The 16,486-nt window shown below is 41.8% G+C and overlaps 2 protein-coding genes across 10 annotated transcripts in view; one reads left to right on the forward strand and one right to left on the reverse strand.

The window, feature by feature from the left end:
- chrm4a (cholinergic receptor, muscarinic 4a) overlaps positions 1 to 12,124 on the reverse strand; it is a 96,991-nt gene extending 84,867 nt beyond the window's left edge. For 2 of the 6 annotated variants that reach the window (XM_048545105.2, XM_059651886.1), the window contains exon 1: positions 7,384 to 7,769. Coding sequence is in view for 1 of the 6 variants with exons in the window: in XM_048545102.1 (XP_048401059.1) it covers positions 12,058 to 12,111 (54 nt within the window). In the remaining 5 variants the exon portion in view is untranslated. Of the gene's footprint in view, positions 1 to 7,383; positions 7,771 to 12,057 lie in introns of those variants that run through there. The other 4 variants (XM_048545103.2, XM_048545104.2, XM_048545102.1 and 1 more) reach the window with 3 other exon arrangements.
- LOC125459138 (nucleolar and coiled-body phosphoprotein 1-like) overlaps positions 7,441 to 16,486 on the forward strand; it is a 34,430-nt gene continuing 25,384 nt past the window's right edge. The window contains exon 1 of one of the 4 annotated variants that reach the window (XM_059651887.1): positions 7,441 to 7,830. The gene's annotated coding sequence lies outside the window, so the exon portion shown is untranslated. Of the gene's footprint in view, positions 7,831 to 8,814; positions 8,862 to 11,161; positions 11,203 to 13,842; positions 14,097 to 16,486 lie in introns of those variants that run through there. The other 3 variants (XM_059651889.1, XM_059651888.1, XM_048545106.2) reach the window with 3 other exon arrangements.

Consider the following 16,486-nt stretch of genomic DNA (forward strand, 5'->3'; position numbering starts at 1 on the left):
TCTCTCATTTGTGGTGGGGGTTTGGAATGCACTGTCTGAGTAAGTAGTTGAGGTAGAAATATATTTAATAACTACTTGAATGAGCACTTGAAATTTCACACCAGTCAAGGCTATGGGCCTAATGCAGAAAAGTAGGATGAGTTATGCAGGTGTGCATTTTTGACAGTAGAGGCTCCATGGGCTGAAGAGCCTCTTCTGTACTGTGTGATCCTATGATTCTATGGTTTGACAAATAGCTTCTACAAAAGCTCTGCCCCAGTTTCTTGGCATCCCTAACATATCCAAGCTATCTGCAATCTGGACCTTAAATATTACAGTCGCCAGTCAATCAAAACTCACCTCCACAAGTCCTAACCTAGAAAAACACAGGCAAAAAGTCCCAAAAAATGAATTTCATCACCAAATTTCTGAATCTGCATCCACCAGCTTTCAGGTGATGCATTCCAATTCATAACTATTCAATATAAAAATAATTCTTACGTTTCCTCAGTACCTTTGGCAATAATCTCAGCTCTGTGTCATTTGGTTACCAGTCTGCCTTCTAGTGGAAATAGTTCCCAGTTATTTATTCAGTCAAAACACTTCATAATTTTGAACATTTGTATTAAATCTCCTAGATGCCTTATCTGTTGGAAAGTGAACAGTTTCAGCTTCTCTAGTCTCTCCAACATAACTAAAGTCCATTAACCCTGGTATCATCCAATTAATTCTCCTCAGCACCTTTTCCACTCTCTCAATGTGTGCAAAGAATTTATTTTCTCTCCCCATCAGACATTGCTTTAATAGATGCACAGGCACATTACTGCACACACTTCACTTCAACATGTGGACAATCTTATAAAGTCACATATGTGTGCTGCATTACCCATGCTACTTTTATTTTTCTGGATATTTGCTTTTCTGTTATCTTTTTGAAAGGTTAATCGAGGGTTACTACTAACTCTTCCATTCTATTCTGCTGATTATCTAAGGCCAGTGTGTTTTATACATTTGTTCCAAGAGGTATCCAGAGGCCAAATCATGTGCTTTTCAAAATAAATTGGTTTTTCCATAAGCTTTCATTTCTCACACGCCCAAAATTTAATCTTTGGTGACAGCTAAGCATTAATTCTTGGTCTAAACGCAAAGATAGCAATCACTCCTCCCACTCCTGACTCTTCCAGAAAGCTGTCAGAAAAATTATACTCATACTCTTTGGATCAATAAAATTTAACACTGCATAAGCTCTCAAATCCTGCACAATCCACAAAATAAGACAATCTCTTCTTCTGGAATTGAGGGCCTCCATCATTTTCCGCAGGGTTGATGGATGGCGTACTGGGAAATGTTTGAGGTGTTGCCCATTTCCAGCTGGAAAGAATGGATGCCTAAAAGTTCAAAGCCACCGTGATCTTTATAGCCAGTGGCAGCACCATCCTGCCTTCATGCAAACATCTGGGTTGTTACATAGGAGTTACTGCAGTGCAGTGACTCCTGCTTGTTGAGCCTGAGTCACAACTGGCACTGCTTCTGGGTTAGATGGTGGCAGGAGAAAGGTCACCAATAATGTCTTAATGGTCAGTCTTGCAAGGGGATCCTGCCCAGAGCTTCCATTCACTGCAACCCTCACTCCATTTCAAGGCCTTGTTACAAACCAAGTGAAAAGGCAAGAACATTCTTTATAAATGTTCACCAATTAATGTGGAGGAATGTTTTCTCTCAGAGGGTCAAGAATCTTTGAAATTCTCTTCCTCAGTGAGCGGTGGAGGATAACTGAATGTTTTTAAGGCAGAGATTGATAAATTCTTGACTACCAGGGAATGAAAGGCAAAATTGCTAGATTCACTTCCAGAGAGGACATTAGAGAATCAGTTGAGTTTTAATGGCAGACCCAACAGCTTTGAAAACTATTTTCTCAGTAGTGAACCCACTCACGACCGGATTTATCGTCTTCATTTGCACAAATTGTCATGACAGGAGTTGAAGCGGTGACCACTAGGTGTCCTAACCAGTTCATTACAGTGTTCAGAGGCAATGTTCCATGGCCACTGAGAGTTTCAGCATTATGTGCCAACAACACACAGAATGAAAAAATGTTTCTGAAGAAGGGTCCTGACTCAAAATGTCAACTTTCCTGCTCCTCTGATACTGCCTGGCCTGCTGTGCTCCTCCAGTTCCACACTGTGTTATCTCTGACTCCAGTATCAGCAGCTCTTACTATCTCTCATGCAGAAATGTCTTTTTGCGACTTGTAAAATGATCCTCCAGTGGAGGCTCAAATGCTAATCTAAGAGATATCTGTTACTGATCTACTATTTTCGCTGTAGAGGTCTGCCGAAGCAAAAAGCATTTTGCAATGCATCAATTGGAAAAAAAAAATCAATGTTTAGTTAAATCCAATGGAACCCAATTATATGTTCTTTCTTCCTTTTGCTATGCATTAATAATTTCCTCTGTTGTTCCAAAAAATGCTCCAAGATTAGATTTGAACTTTTAAGTTGTCATTATTTTTCTCATCCATAATGGGAATCAAACTGATTACTGACTTCTAATAATTGGCTATCCGCGCAAATTATACCTGGGCTGGAGAAATTTAGGGCTTTAAAAGCTTGGACATGGCACAATGGACACTATGGCCCATTTTAGCTTAGCTTCATTTATAATTTTATCGATGTTCGATTTTGCTAGCTCCACGTCTCAAAGGTCCTTCAACGGCACTGGTATCAAATGAAAAGCAGTGATTTAACACGAATTACTTGCATTTATATAAAACTGTTAGCATAATAAAACATCAAAGGTGCTTCTCAGGAGAAGAATCGTACAATATTTGATGCTGAGACATGTAGTCACATAGGCACAAGTGACCAAGGACTTCGTCAAGCCAAAAGGTTTTAAGGCATGACTTAAATGAGAGAAACCTGGAGACAGAAAGGTTTTTGGAATTTAACCATGATGCAGCTGCCAACAGTGCAGCAGTGGAAATTAAGGAGCACAAGAGGCCAGACTGAGATGAACATCGAGACTTTGAAAAGGCTGGAAGACTTTAAATGAGATTAACAGGAGGGGATCAATGGTACCTCCTGGTTGCTGAGGGAAAATAAGCACAGGCATTCTCTGGTGTCAGTCCAAGTTGCTAGTTATGCTATAAATATCAGTTGTAAAACAACAAGCAGGGGTTAAGTTTCTGCAAATCTTGGAGCTGGAGGTATGAAATCAAATTCATCGCCTTACTCAAACATGAATTTGGTATGTTGTGTAGATTAATGAAAAGCTGAAAGTATGCCAATCCCAAACTATAAAATAAATGGTGCCCATCTGTCTGTTATGTTATATCTTTATTACAGTAACAGCTCAGTTACCAATGCTGTGAGCATGAGCTATATCCCTACTATGGGCTCTTGAGCCATATTTTTTGAATACTTTCAGGAAGTGTGGCAGAAATACAAGAGTCATTTGTATCAAAGTGTAGATGAAGATTTAAGTCATACTTCTACCAACATGTCTGGGTTCTCGTGATGGTTATAAACCACTCAAATTTTCTATTGGGGATTGCGACCTCACCAAAATTGCACAATGTGCTATTGCCCAAAGTATTGTCCCAGGTATTGTCGCCCTATTTAAAATAAACACAACAGAGTGGACCTGCCATATCTAACTTACTGGTCTCCAATACGAGTCTAAAACGAAATTGTTTAAAATGTCATGTTTTAACTGCAATCCAGCAACACTAGTCCAATTACTGTCTATTTTAAACAGAAATGCATGAATTAGTTTAATCCTTCTACAAAGCCAGGAGAAAGATTTATCCAATTACATTTTTAAACAAAGCAGAGTCTTTCACTATTTCATTAACTATATTCATGAGCAATTTATTGCACTAGCGTTCAAAAATATTCATTTAGTTTCATTTTGCTTGTTCGGGAATTGCACGGAATAAAAGTATTAGGAGTGGAGCTATTTGAATTCACTCAAAAGAGTGATTAGGAAGCGAAATTTATGTTTGATCAGGATTATTCATGGATTCAAATATGAGAATGCATTTTTACTTATTAGAAATGTTGAGTTGGGCATTTAGCATTTAAGTGATAAGACATGACAATCCTGATAATTGGAATATCGACTACATTGTCCTAAATCCATCAAATGGCACTGCATTGTTTTACTTGTAGTGGGACATTGAATAAAAAAAAGTAAATTATGATTATCTCAAGGATAATTTTAATCATGAAGTAAGATTATCATAAAAATAACTTAGTTGTGAAACATTAATTTTAAACTAGGATTTTCGGAAACGATTAGTTGCTAATAATGAATGTATTTAAGACATTTTTCTTGCTGTTATGATGTAAATGCATATGAAAAAAAGCAAAGGATTTAGCAGGGTTTCTATATTCCATATGTTGTAATTGCATTATCCTATTTTGCCAATTGCACATTATATGGAGAAGACACTGAAATATTCATTTGAAATGAAGGGTCTAGGCCCGAAACGTCAGCTTTTGTGCTCATGAGATGCTGCTTGGCCTGCTGTGTTCATCCAACCTCACATTTTGTTGTCATTTGAAATGAAGGGTGTTTATGTGATGGATGTTCTGAAGGGCTCAGTGCTTTTATTTCAATGCAAATGATAGGTCTTGGCATTTGTTTTTAAAGGGGTAGTGACCTTAACATTTAGGCAGAGGAAAAATACCTTCATTGATAACAGGACTAGTGTTATTCCTTAGGGTGATTGCTTCGAAAGATTAGAAGAGTTGTTTTTGAGGGACATTATTTTTGCATAGAAATTATACATGAGATTTAATGGGGCCATTCCCAGATAGGGGTAATGTCAACATTTGGGTCAATGAGGAGCTAAGATTATTCATTGTAGAGGGTGACCTTTAATGGGAGATGAATGTTAAGCATGTGAACAGGTTTGTTTCCACATTGAAGCTGTTATCCGTTGATTAGTTGATGATGAACTCAAGATTAGAGCCAAGCAGGTCAATTTAAGATTGGAACTGACTTTCTGATTGATGGGGGCAAGCTTGATCGAAGCTTTTGTTTCTTTTATTTTTACTTTGAGCTGTCCCTCTTTAGACAAGTGTTATAGACTGAGAAGTTGTATTTCTGAAAATTGGATTCCTCATGGAAGCTATTGGATTGGATTTTGATGTAGAAATGCAAGTGATCTTAACAGCATTTACCATAATTTATACACAAAAAGTATACGCACTGTGATTGTAATTGCTGGAATGTGGAAGTTGCTGTCAGGGTTGCCCAATTTCTTCATAAGCTTCCCAATTTTACCATTTTGCCAACTGGCACAGCACTTACATAAATTGGGCAGCATTACACTCTTATCCTCACCTCATAGATATCTATAAACTTCAAAAATTGTAAGGGTTCTTCCTTTTCAGTATAAATACCTTAGAAGTTGTGTGATAAATATTTATTGCTGTCAAACAGTTTCATTGGTGATTAAATTAAGTTTTACAAGTGCAGAGTCTCATTCTTTCACCTTGCAGTTATGGTTGAAAATCTCTAGACAAATTGAAATAACTTATTTTCATGGATAATCATGTAAGGAGGCTATTGGGCCCTTTGTTCCCATGCTAGGCTTATCACATTAATCCCTCTGTCCTACCTGCCCCCATAACCCTGCAAATTCTTTACCCTCAAGACTTTAGTTGAAGTGATTCCATGGCAGCTCCAGGCAGTGCAATCCAGAAGACAACAAACTACTGTGCAAATATAGTTTCCTTGTGTCACCTCCAGTAATTTGCAATCAGATATGAGTGTATTCCCTTTGGTATTAGTTACAAATATATTAAGTACAGGATTTGTTCTAGATGGGCTTTTAATCACACATAAAATAGTCTTATGTAAGTTTAATAAACCAATGGTAACATATCTACAGAATGCTCTAAGTATGCTTGTGTAAGCTGGGAGTGCTCTTAGCCAGTTTGCTTTGATATAGTCTCATCAAAGACTGTTTAATATGGACCAGTTCATTTAAAAAAAACTGGAATTCTGTGAATTACATTAGGAACCGAGAGATCAAGAGATGTTTGTGGCAAGGTTAGAGTGTTTTTGAATTTTGAGATTGTTTCTGCTTGACTCCTGACTGCAGTTAATATACATTGTGGTTTGATTGCTGACAATTGAGTTCAGCTGGACTGTACAGTATTTGCTTTTCTTTTGACTGTGAAGCGAGTCTTACCATCTATTCCTTGCTTTAATGATGGATTTGGGGTGTCTTAGTGTTTAGGGATTTTTGAAACAGGTGGATTGATTACTCATTGTTGGATCCACGATGTTCAGCTTGCTTCACTGATTGGACTTAAGTGAATTACTTATGAGATGGTTCTGACCTGGACTAAGGGTGATCCTAAGGTTGCTGTGGACTATTACAGTAAAGAGTTCATTCAAAATTTTAGTTTTTACTTGCTGTCTAATCCATTCACCTGAGGCTTGTTTGCGCTACCGGATGGATCCAGTGTAGTGATCATTTCCAGGAAATGAGATTCTCCATCAATTATACTTGTTTGGATCTGAATGTTACACTTTAACCCCCCGTTTCAAATTCGGGCAGTGAAATTTGCTAGGAAGCACCATGCAATCAGAAAACAACATTGTTAGTTAGTTGCCAAAGTTAAGAGCAATTTTCCTGGTGGCTTGGTTGCTGGAAATTTTGAAGGGGAAACTTGGTCATAGATATTGGACATTATCCCAACATCATGAGAGGCAAGCTTATGTAAAGCTGACATAGGGTGAAAATAACTCAAATTACGTTAAACTCAATATATGATGGATCCAGGAGTTTTAAGTTACAAACCAGTTTTGAATTAACTTACGAAGTAAGAATAAAGGGGAAGCCTTTGTCAACATGACATTCAGGTGATTCAAACAGAATACAACTTCCATTGTAAATCAAATGGATCTTAACTAGTAAAAGTCTACAGGTTTCATTCTCCTGATGGTAAACACGAAATATCAGAGATCAGACCAAACAAATACTGCTGCTATTTATAAAGCAGACCACCAAGACAAGTACGTTTTCACTATGGTTAAAAGATTTGCTTTGACTTGGGAAGGGTGTGTCTAGTATTTTATCAGTGAGAACATGAGAAAGAACGGTGCAGGCATCTCAAGAGACAAACGCGCTTTTTGATCGATCAGAAGAACCTTGTATTTTCCCGTAAGGTTCAAAGTTGTAGGAAACTTCCACTTAGCTCTCAGTTCGGTTTCGGGCGCTGAACAAGATAACGGCAGCCCGCATACCAATCTCAGGCGTGTTTCTGTAATACTTCCAAAAGGAAGCATCATCTGAGCGAGAAGCCACACACTGACCGAGCGCAGCGCGGATAGCTAGCGGGCATTGAAGACAACCTGACGGGCAAGGTAATAGATGTCAGCACTTACTTGAAACACTCCGCCGCCTCCATATCTGCTATCGTAAGAACTCTTGAAGTACGGTTACAATCCTTGGGAGGATTTGCCCAGGACTTGTTGGAGCTGGAATCGTTGCGCTACCTGCCAGTCCGTCTGCTGGCTGGGAGTTACGGACAAATTCTTCGCGCATCTGTCGAACCTCTTTTGGAACATTTTCTGAGTTACTCTTGGGGAAGGACACGTCTCGCCCCAGCCCAGCCCTGTCCGCCCTACTTGGTCGCCGCCCTTTAAGGGGGCTAGGGAATAGACTTCCCTGCTCCCATTCAGCCGCGTTGGGAAAGCCGGTGGAGACTGAGGAGGATGTGATGCCGCCCCGTTAAATCACTGACTCTTTCTTCAGTCCAGAGAAATAGCGGCAAGCCAATAGCGGTGATGTAATGCAAATGCAGCCAATCATCAGAGTCTCCCCATCCCCAGGTTAGAATATACATTAATCCCCCACCAAGCACAGAGGCTATTTAACGCTGAGGACTGTCAAATTGGAGCGGTTCGGGACCATTAAATTATCCAGGCTCAAGGATTTACGGGGTTCTTAATAATCGGCTGCCAAATTGCTTTTATTTTTTCTCTGCACCCTTCACAAATTTGAAGTCTGTGTATCCTTTTTTTGGGGGGGGGGGCGCGAGGTGGGATGCAGTGCGGGGAATGGAAGTGCTGGCTGACATCGCAGATAGAAGGGAGGTGAAGTCAGGGGATGATAGAGCAGTGAAAGTTAGCACATATCTAGGCGACATGCCCACTGCACTCAAATGTCCAAAGCTCACAAAACGGAATAGAGATGAAGCCATGTGCGGTTTTATGTGCGATTGCAATTGGGGAGCGGGTGTTCCCGTCGTAGAAAGTGGTTCGACTTTGTGAAGATCTTTCTTACTTCACAGCCTCACTACCTCTGTGTGCATGTTGTGGATCACCCCGGCTCCGAGTGACCTGGGAGAGGGTGTGGGACAAGGGTTAGGACAGGGGCTGGGTAGAAACTGTTGCCCTGAAATTACCCTTGGGCACAGGTCAGCCGAGGCAGCCAAGAATTTTGGCACTGGCTACTCACACTTGATTTCTTTTCACTCCAGCCTCCCATCTCCTTCATTCAGAGCCTCCTGCTACCCCTACATCAGTGGCAGTCATAACAATGCAGCACTGAACAAATGTGTGTATCAAGGGATGACTATGGGATTCATATTGAGAGAAGAGCATGTATGGAATGCGATGGCTAAGTATAGGGGCACAAAGTGAGACCCTACAAGCTTGCCTTTGATCCGATGATCTGTTTACAATAAACACAGTTTCAGAACTAGTTGCTTGGAAATTATTTACATTGAAAGCTAAAATTTGTTTTTTTTTCTTCTTTAAATCATTTAGGACCTTCTAAAATCTTCAATGTTTTCATCATTCAGGGATGAGCATGCATCCTGTTAGTGGAAGTGTGTGGGAGCACCTCGACAACTAAGCAGGTAGCACTTCCTGCAAAGAGCAAAAGTACAATTTTAAGTCTCTAAAGAGACTTGTGTCAATTCTGTTAACCCCTCTCTGACAGGTAACCCCCAGCTGTAACCAGTGCACTGAAACACTGAGTGCCGAGGCTACCCTTAATCCTAATCCTAACATCAGAAATTACCTCTTGCTAATCCTACTGTTAATTCAAATCCAACCTCAAAACTCCTGTCACATCAGTCTGCACCAGCCTTTTTTTATAATCTTATACTCGTTCCATGTGGTCAGGTTGATAAAGGTCTCTATTACAGGGTTGGTGGGGGCAGAGGAGTGTTTAGGAGAAGGAGGTTAAGTCGCTAGGAAGGGAAAATTTGTATTTCTAAATGAATGACATTTTTGTATCCCAAGAGAGTCGACCAACACTGTGAGCATATTGCTCTTTAGAATAGTAGCCATCCTGGTTTCCATAGCATTTCTAGCTCACACATTATTCAATCTACCTCAGTGGTGCTCTGTGCTGCAAAGGAGTTTCCTCTTGCCCTACTTTATTTAAGTCTGTCAGCAAAACCCTTTTATTTCCTCCACATGTGCTTTTCTGACTTTTACTTGAATACACCAATCTTCCTCGCCTCTATATTTGATATAAGTAAAGTTAGACCCTATTGATTGATGCGTGCATGCTATCTCTGTCCATTAACAGGCAACATTGCAAAGAGGTCTAGACATCTCTCAGTCATCTTTGTCTACATTACAGCTGACAGACTACAAAAGTAATTGAATCTCTTGCAAATCTATACATTCACAGTGCAGGGAAATTGTTATGTTAATATTCTTTGTCACTCCTGATTAACCTGCATGTATTTCAACCATGAATATTCCCTAATGTAAAGCCCCACAGAGCCCTGAACGATTCCAAAGAGGAAGCCTTCCTTGCATGTATCGTCACAGTTAGATTTCTGCATTAATTCAGCAAAAACTGGGCTGTTTAGCCTCGGTAATTTATTTCTCAGTTTCATGGGCTGGCCTCGTGTGTGATTTATTTACGAATGTGATCTATTTGTGCTTCATATTGCTACTTTCACCGCACCATACAATGAGCTTCTTGACGCAGTCCCTGTATTTTGCAAGTTTGTTTAGCAATCAACATTTCAGCACCGTGGACAAGGACTCAGGCTCATGTCGCTGCCCGTGGTGCTGACATCGCCCCATTTACAATAAAACTGACATTTCGGGTCGAGGCCTTTGCTGCTCCTCCGAGGCTGCTTAGCCTGTTGTGTTCATCCGGCTCTATACCGTGTTATCTCAGATTCGCCAGCATCGGCAGTTCCAACTATCTCTGCAAAATTGAACGCAGTCTCGCACACTGAATTCGCGCAACAGTTCTTAAAAGCGCCGCGACGTCTCAGTTTGAACCACAACACACAGTCATGTCCATAGGTCTACAGAAAACATAATACGAAGTGAATAGATATCAATCTCAGGTCAGTCAGAGCGCTGTGACCTCTAAGTGAGAAGGATGTGGTTTCAAGACCCACTTGATTTGAATACGTACTTCAGGTTGGCACTTTCAGGCTAGCAGTGGGAGAATGGTGCGAGGCGGGAGATTCTAACTTTGGATTTATTTGATCAATCGAAGGCCTCTTCTACCTCTCAACTGGGTCTAAAAACAGGTGGTTAATGAGAATTCTCAGCGGTGTCTTAACCAAAAGATATCAAACAGCTAAGCAAACAGATTGTTTTGTTACCTGATGTGCTCCAGTTCTTACATTTATAGTGTCTTCATTTCAAAGGGGCGCTATTTCTGTAAAACCTTGCGCCATCTCGAGCAAAAGTGCATATATGTGGCAAGTTTTTCTTTAAATTTGGAGGGGGGGGGGAACAGTTGCTGGGCAAGGACAAATCATTGAAATTGATTATTGATGAAACAATTCTTTGATTGTTCAACTCGTCCATAGACTGTCGCTCAGTCCTTATTTTTCTCTTTATTTGGACAGCGTTGGGCGAGTCAACTCATATAACACTGTGAGATGAATTATAACAAACGAATGTATTTGAGAGAACCGCCGAGTCGTGATATCCGTGGTCAAGATAGTTGTGTTTCTGTTGTGTCTATCTTTTACTGTCTCTCTCCCCCGTCGCTCTTGTTAAATAAAGTCAATGTTTTAATGAAATGACCTAACTGTCAAAGTGGGTAAACAATGATTCTGAAGTACCGCGGGCGTCCACATTAAATTAGTGGCGTGGAAAACTTTCAAATGATCTTCCGGAAGCCTGCATCTGAGATAAATGACGTTTAATTATAATTCAGTACTGCAATTGGGGATAAAGCAACTCGGGTTTTTTTTTTGAACGATGACAAAGGTAACACAGAGACAAGAACGTACTAGGTTTTGAAGAAGTCTCCTCTTCGGGATGAAGTTTAGTGTAGCTGGCGGGGACTTCTCTGAATTGTCTGGTTTATGCGAATGCAGGACGCTTTACTTGCCTGACAGGATGGGCAGGATAGACTGTAAATATTCCCGATTTATAGCCCAAGGCAGCGAGAACAGACAAACAGAGATGTCGTGGCGAGTGTTTTGTTTGACGTTTCTTTGTTTGAGATTTCTTCTCGCGGGAGATGCGGAATGGTTCATTCGCGTGTAACGGAATTGAAAATTAACTTTGCTGCTTCAAGGGCCATGGGATTCAGCCGTATTCCCGATTTAGCCCATTTTTGCTGAACAGAAAGGGTTTTGCAGAATGTGGAAAATTCAGACAGAGTGAGAGAGAAATGCAGAGAAATTCACGGGAGACATAGTACTTGAACCTGGGGAGGGCGGTTGAAGTCGAAGTGATGGTGAGAAATAACTGTTGAAAATACTAAATCAGAGCTGCAGAAAATATCAGCGTCAGGGGTGTGCACGGCGATGTCAGATCCACGTGAAAACTACACAGAGCGAGAAATGTGACGGCTCCCAAGGTGGGTGGGTGGGTTGCGGGAGAAAGTGGAGAGGGGGCGCAAGACTGTAGGCATATAGCTACTGGAAGGGTGGCGACAGGTAGGGTGTGAGGGAGAAGTTGACTCCAGAATGGCGCTGAGGAAGTCCCAGGGAAAGAAAACGAAACAAAATAGACTTTGAGAAACTCGAGGAAAGGACTTGGATCTTCAGTACAAAATCGTAAGCGCGAGTTAAAAGGGCATTTTGTTCTCGATAAAGGCATCCCTGTGGTACTCACCGGCCCTGCCAATAGATGGCATCGTAGCCATTCACCAGCCCCCTCTCCCAACATGCTGAAACTCTGCACCTGGTTCAGCCGGATCGAAATGTATTAAACAGAAAGATGAGATGGTTTCAACAAAACAGTGGGGGTGGGGGCGGGGGTGCAGGGTGGAGGAGTAACGCACTCATTACAGCATGGGGGCGTCTGAAAATGATCTGACAGTGACAAAAACGGGCAATTTCACTCTAAAACTGATTGCTGAGAAATTAGGATGGAGTGGGCTCCCAACACGGTGTCCTTGTGTTCAAAGGTAGCGAGACCTCAGCTCCCGGGAGAATTCAGAAACTCTCTCGGTGCTTAAAGCGGAGAATACAAACGAGGCGCTAAGCTCCAGACTTGTCAGTTCCTTTCCCGCTTGACCCCTGCCAGAACAATCTAGAATTAATTTTAATTGCGATGGGATGAGTTTTTCAGAGCCCCTATCGTTAACCAGCCGGAACTTACTGTGCAAAGCAACAGTTTTATTTGTAAGGTCATAAGACACAAGGACAGAAGTAGCCAGTCAGCTCATAAAGCCAGACCCCATCGTTGGGATCATGGCTAATCTGAAAATCCGCAAGTGCATGTGTTATATCACATCCCATAAGTGGCTCCTGTCACTATATGTACACAAATTACAAAATCTACACGCGACACTTCTTTCAGTTTCAATCCTTACATTTCTTGTGGATATGGTATACCTTAGTTGATGCTTGCATTTTTTTTTCACAGTTGTATATCTGTTTGGCTGATGTGTCGGATAGAGACACACTGCAACTGAAGTTAAAGGTACTCGGTATTCCAAAACGAAAGATTGTTTTAAAGGCCAGGTTGGACGTGAAAGTGTGATCTCCTGGGAAGTACCATTTTGTGCAGCTCAGATTCTTCAAAGAGTTTGGAGGTTGCACTAAAACCTGTTGAAACGACGAGGTGCAAGTTCCTTTCAGAAAGGCCTTGCCTTCGATTTTGCTCCCAACGAGCAACACGTTCGTTAAGCCTATCCTGCTTCCCTCCCCTGTGAACCAACTACACCCAACCAGAGTAGAAGTGCGGGGACAGCTGACAGGAAACTCCACTGACACCAGACCTTTAAGCCTGCATTTCTTCCCCTCCTTATGGAGTCCAGCTATACCCACTTCCCCGCCAGTTGGACAACAGGATTGGACAGGCGGTTGGGTTCCGAGCACAGCCATCTCTCTGGAGACGTTTGGAGAGGGAGTCCAGCAGCTGGTCCCTCACAACCGTGTCCCCGTCTGGCTCACCCCCTGGAGCGTGGCGTGATGGTCGTGGGCTATAGAAGTCATATGTCATAATAAAATATCAATAAACAAGAGGCCAGGAGCCGCTCTGGTCTGGCCACCTTCTGGAGGGGGAAATGGGGTGTGTGATGTGGGGGAATAGGTGATGAAGGTGGTAAGCTAATTTGGACAGGAGTAGCAGTGAAGAGCTAACATCAAATTTAAACACACAGTCCTAACCCAGCCACTGCTCAGTGTCTCCCGGCTGTTTCTCAAGGTGGGGCTGCCGTGGGGATGGGGGAGGAAAGGTGTCCTCGCTTTTTCAATTAACAAGGACAAACCCTTCCACCCCTTCCTTCAAATCCCACAATGTTTCCATCCATATCTTTTTTTGTTATTTGCTTGAATATTAGTAGGGCTGAAGTGGAATCTTTTAATTTGAGAAAATGAGATTTCAGATGAAGACCGTGCGATTTCAGCGTTTCACTTCCGCTCCATGCGTTAGCTGCTCAGAAAGAAACATTTGGCAGCGAGAGCTTGCCTCCCACTAATGATCAAAATTGTGAGCGAAAAACTCTGTCAGCTCTGAAAGGCCTCTCCCCAAAGGAACACAGTCTCTGCATATTTAACATTCAGCGCCTGGACTCAATGCCTTGGACTTCTTTCGTTAACAGCTCAGCTTCGACTGATTTTGAAGTGACTTATCACGTTTAGCGCAGAATCCGCTGGCGCCTTCCGCTCCCTCTATCCAGGGAAGCTGGCCCGCCACTGTCTCAGGTAACAACTGGCTGCGTGGATCGACTTGAGTTGCGGCAAGAGAGAGGAAGAGAGAGGAGATAAAAAAAAAGTGTTGGGAAGTGAGGGAGAGGAGATGGGGCTGAGGAAGTGAGGGAGAAGGAGAAGCCATTAAGGGTTGGGGAAGTCAGGGACAGTTAGGAGAGATAGGAATTGGAGTAGTGAGAGTGGGGTGGAGAGGATAGGGGAGGCAGAGAGTCCAGGGCAACAGGAAGAGGAGGCGGGTATTGCAAGCTAGGGAGAATGAGAGAACTAAGAGAGTTGGGAAAGTGAGGGAGGGGGAGAGAAGGTAGGAGTTTGGGAAAGTGAATGAGAGGAGTTCGGGATGTAGGGAAGTGAGGGAGAGGCATTAGAGGGTTGGTGATGTGAGGGCCAGGGAGAGGAGATGGGGTTCGGGGAAATGAGGGATAGGAGTTCAGGAAATTAGATGGAGGGAAAGGAGTGGATTGGGAACTAAGGGCTTGGGGAAATGAACGCGAGGAGATGGAGGTTGTGGGATTGAGATAATTGGGGAGGAGAGGCAGAAGAGATGACAGATAGAAAGGAGATGGGGCCAGGTGATGGTGTTTGATATTTTTTTGTGCCATGGTTATGTTCCAGTTGAACGTTAATGTTATTACTGATGTAGAGAGAAAATACTCTTAAAGTCCTGTACAGTGAAATGAAAAGGAACATCTTGTGCATGACAAAGATTAATAATTCACAGCATGCCTTACCTTTTTTTATTCAAAGATGTTCTTTACCATCACAGGTTTTCTTTATATCTATTCTGCCAAATATTCCTGGAATGATGATAGTCTTGAAGTATTTAAGAATGTAAGAATTCCAAGAATTAGAGCAGGAGAAGGCTATTCTGTCTTCGAGCCTGTTATTTAATATGATCAGGGCCAATCAGCTACCTTCATTCAATTTGATTTTAAATAGTGGATCCTTGCAGTGCCTAACACATGTGTTCTAGCATTACTAAATGTGTTGTATGTTGTGTATCTGTCCAAAAATGAGCAAAGACAGAAGTCACATGACACCAAGTTGTAGTTCAAAAGATTTATTTGAAATCTCAAGCTTTTGGAACGTAGCTCCTTTGTTAGGTGCAGTGAGGTATGCCTGATTAAGGAGCTGCATTCCAAAAGCTTGTGATTTCAAATAAACCTGTTGGACTATAACTTGGTGTTATGTGATTTCTGACTTTGTCCATCCCAGTCCAACATGGCACTTCCAACTTATGGTCTAAAGTGAGAAATGTCACCACTTAGTCCAAAGCTCAAAGGTTCACATTCCACTTCCGAAGTTCAATTTCAGTACAGAACATTGCGCGGTATGAATGTGTGAAAAGCTTGTATTCAGAAGGACTTGGAGGTATGTGGACATGAGTCACTGAAAATTAGCACACAAGTAGGGCAAGCAATTAGGAAAGCACATGATATTTTAGTATTTGTTACATACGGGGCGCAAGAGTGCAATTATATACGGCCTGGAATTCTGTTTACTGATCAAGTTTAAAAATAATGTATACTTGTCCTTAGAGAAGATGCAGCAAAAGTTTACTCCTGGGATTAGAAGAATGTTTAGTTGGAGAGATTGAGTGCATGAGACATAAAGTTTGGAAGGCGTGGAGATACTCTCAATGAAGAACATAAAATTCTTAAGGCACTTAAGGATTAGATTCCAGGAGGATGTTTCTGCTGGCTTGTGAATCTAGAAGAAGGGGTCACAGTCCCTGAATATGGGATGATCACTTAGGCGGAGATGAAGATAAATTTAGCCTGGCAAAGAGTCACAAATCTTTGGTATTCACGACTGGAGACAGCTCAATGTCATATTTAATGGTGTCATCAAAGGACTTTAGGTTGCAAAGGGAATGAACTGATATGATGTTTGTGTTAGTAGGCTCAAAGTTAAAGAAAAAGAAAGACATATTTATATAATGTTGCTCACAATCACCAGATAGAATAGAATCCCTACAAAGTAGAAAGAGGCCATTTGATCCATCAGGACCACACCGACCCTATCACTGTAACCCTACATTCCCCATGACAAATCTATCTAACCTGCAATCCCTGGGCATTATGGGCAATTTAACATGCCCAATCCAACCACCCTGTACATCTTTTTACTGTGGGAGGAAACCCATGCAGACACGGGGAGAATGTGCAAACTCCACACAGTCACCCAGTGCTGGAATCACACCTGGGTTTCTGCTGTTGTGAGGCAGCAGTACTAACCGCTGAGCCATTGTGCCACCCCAATGCGCCTCCAAGTTCTTTACAGTCAATAATGTGCTTTTAACATCTAGCCATTGTGGTATTGTCAGAAACAGAGCAGAAAACTTACACACAGCAAAATCCAAAAAACTAACAATATGATAATGACGA

This window comes from Stegostoma tigrinum, chromosome 17 (genome assembly GCF_030684315.1).
Source record: "Stegostoma tigrinum isolate sSteTig4 chromosome 17, sSteTig4.hap1, whole genome shotgun sequence".
Classification (NCBI taxonomy): domain Eukaryota; kingdom Metazoa; phylum Chordata; class Chondrichthyes; order Orectolobiformes; family Stegostomatidae; genus Stegostoma; species Stegostoma tigrinum.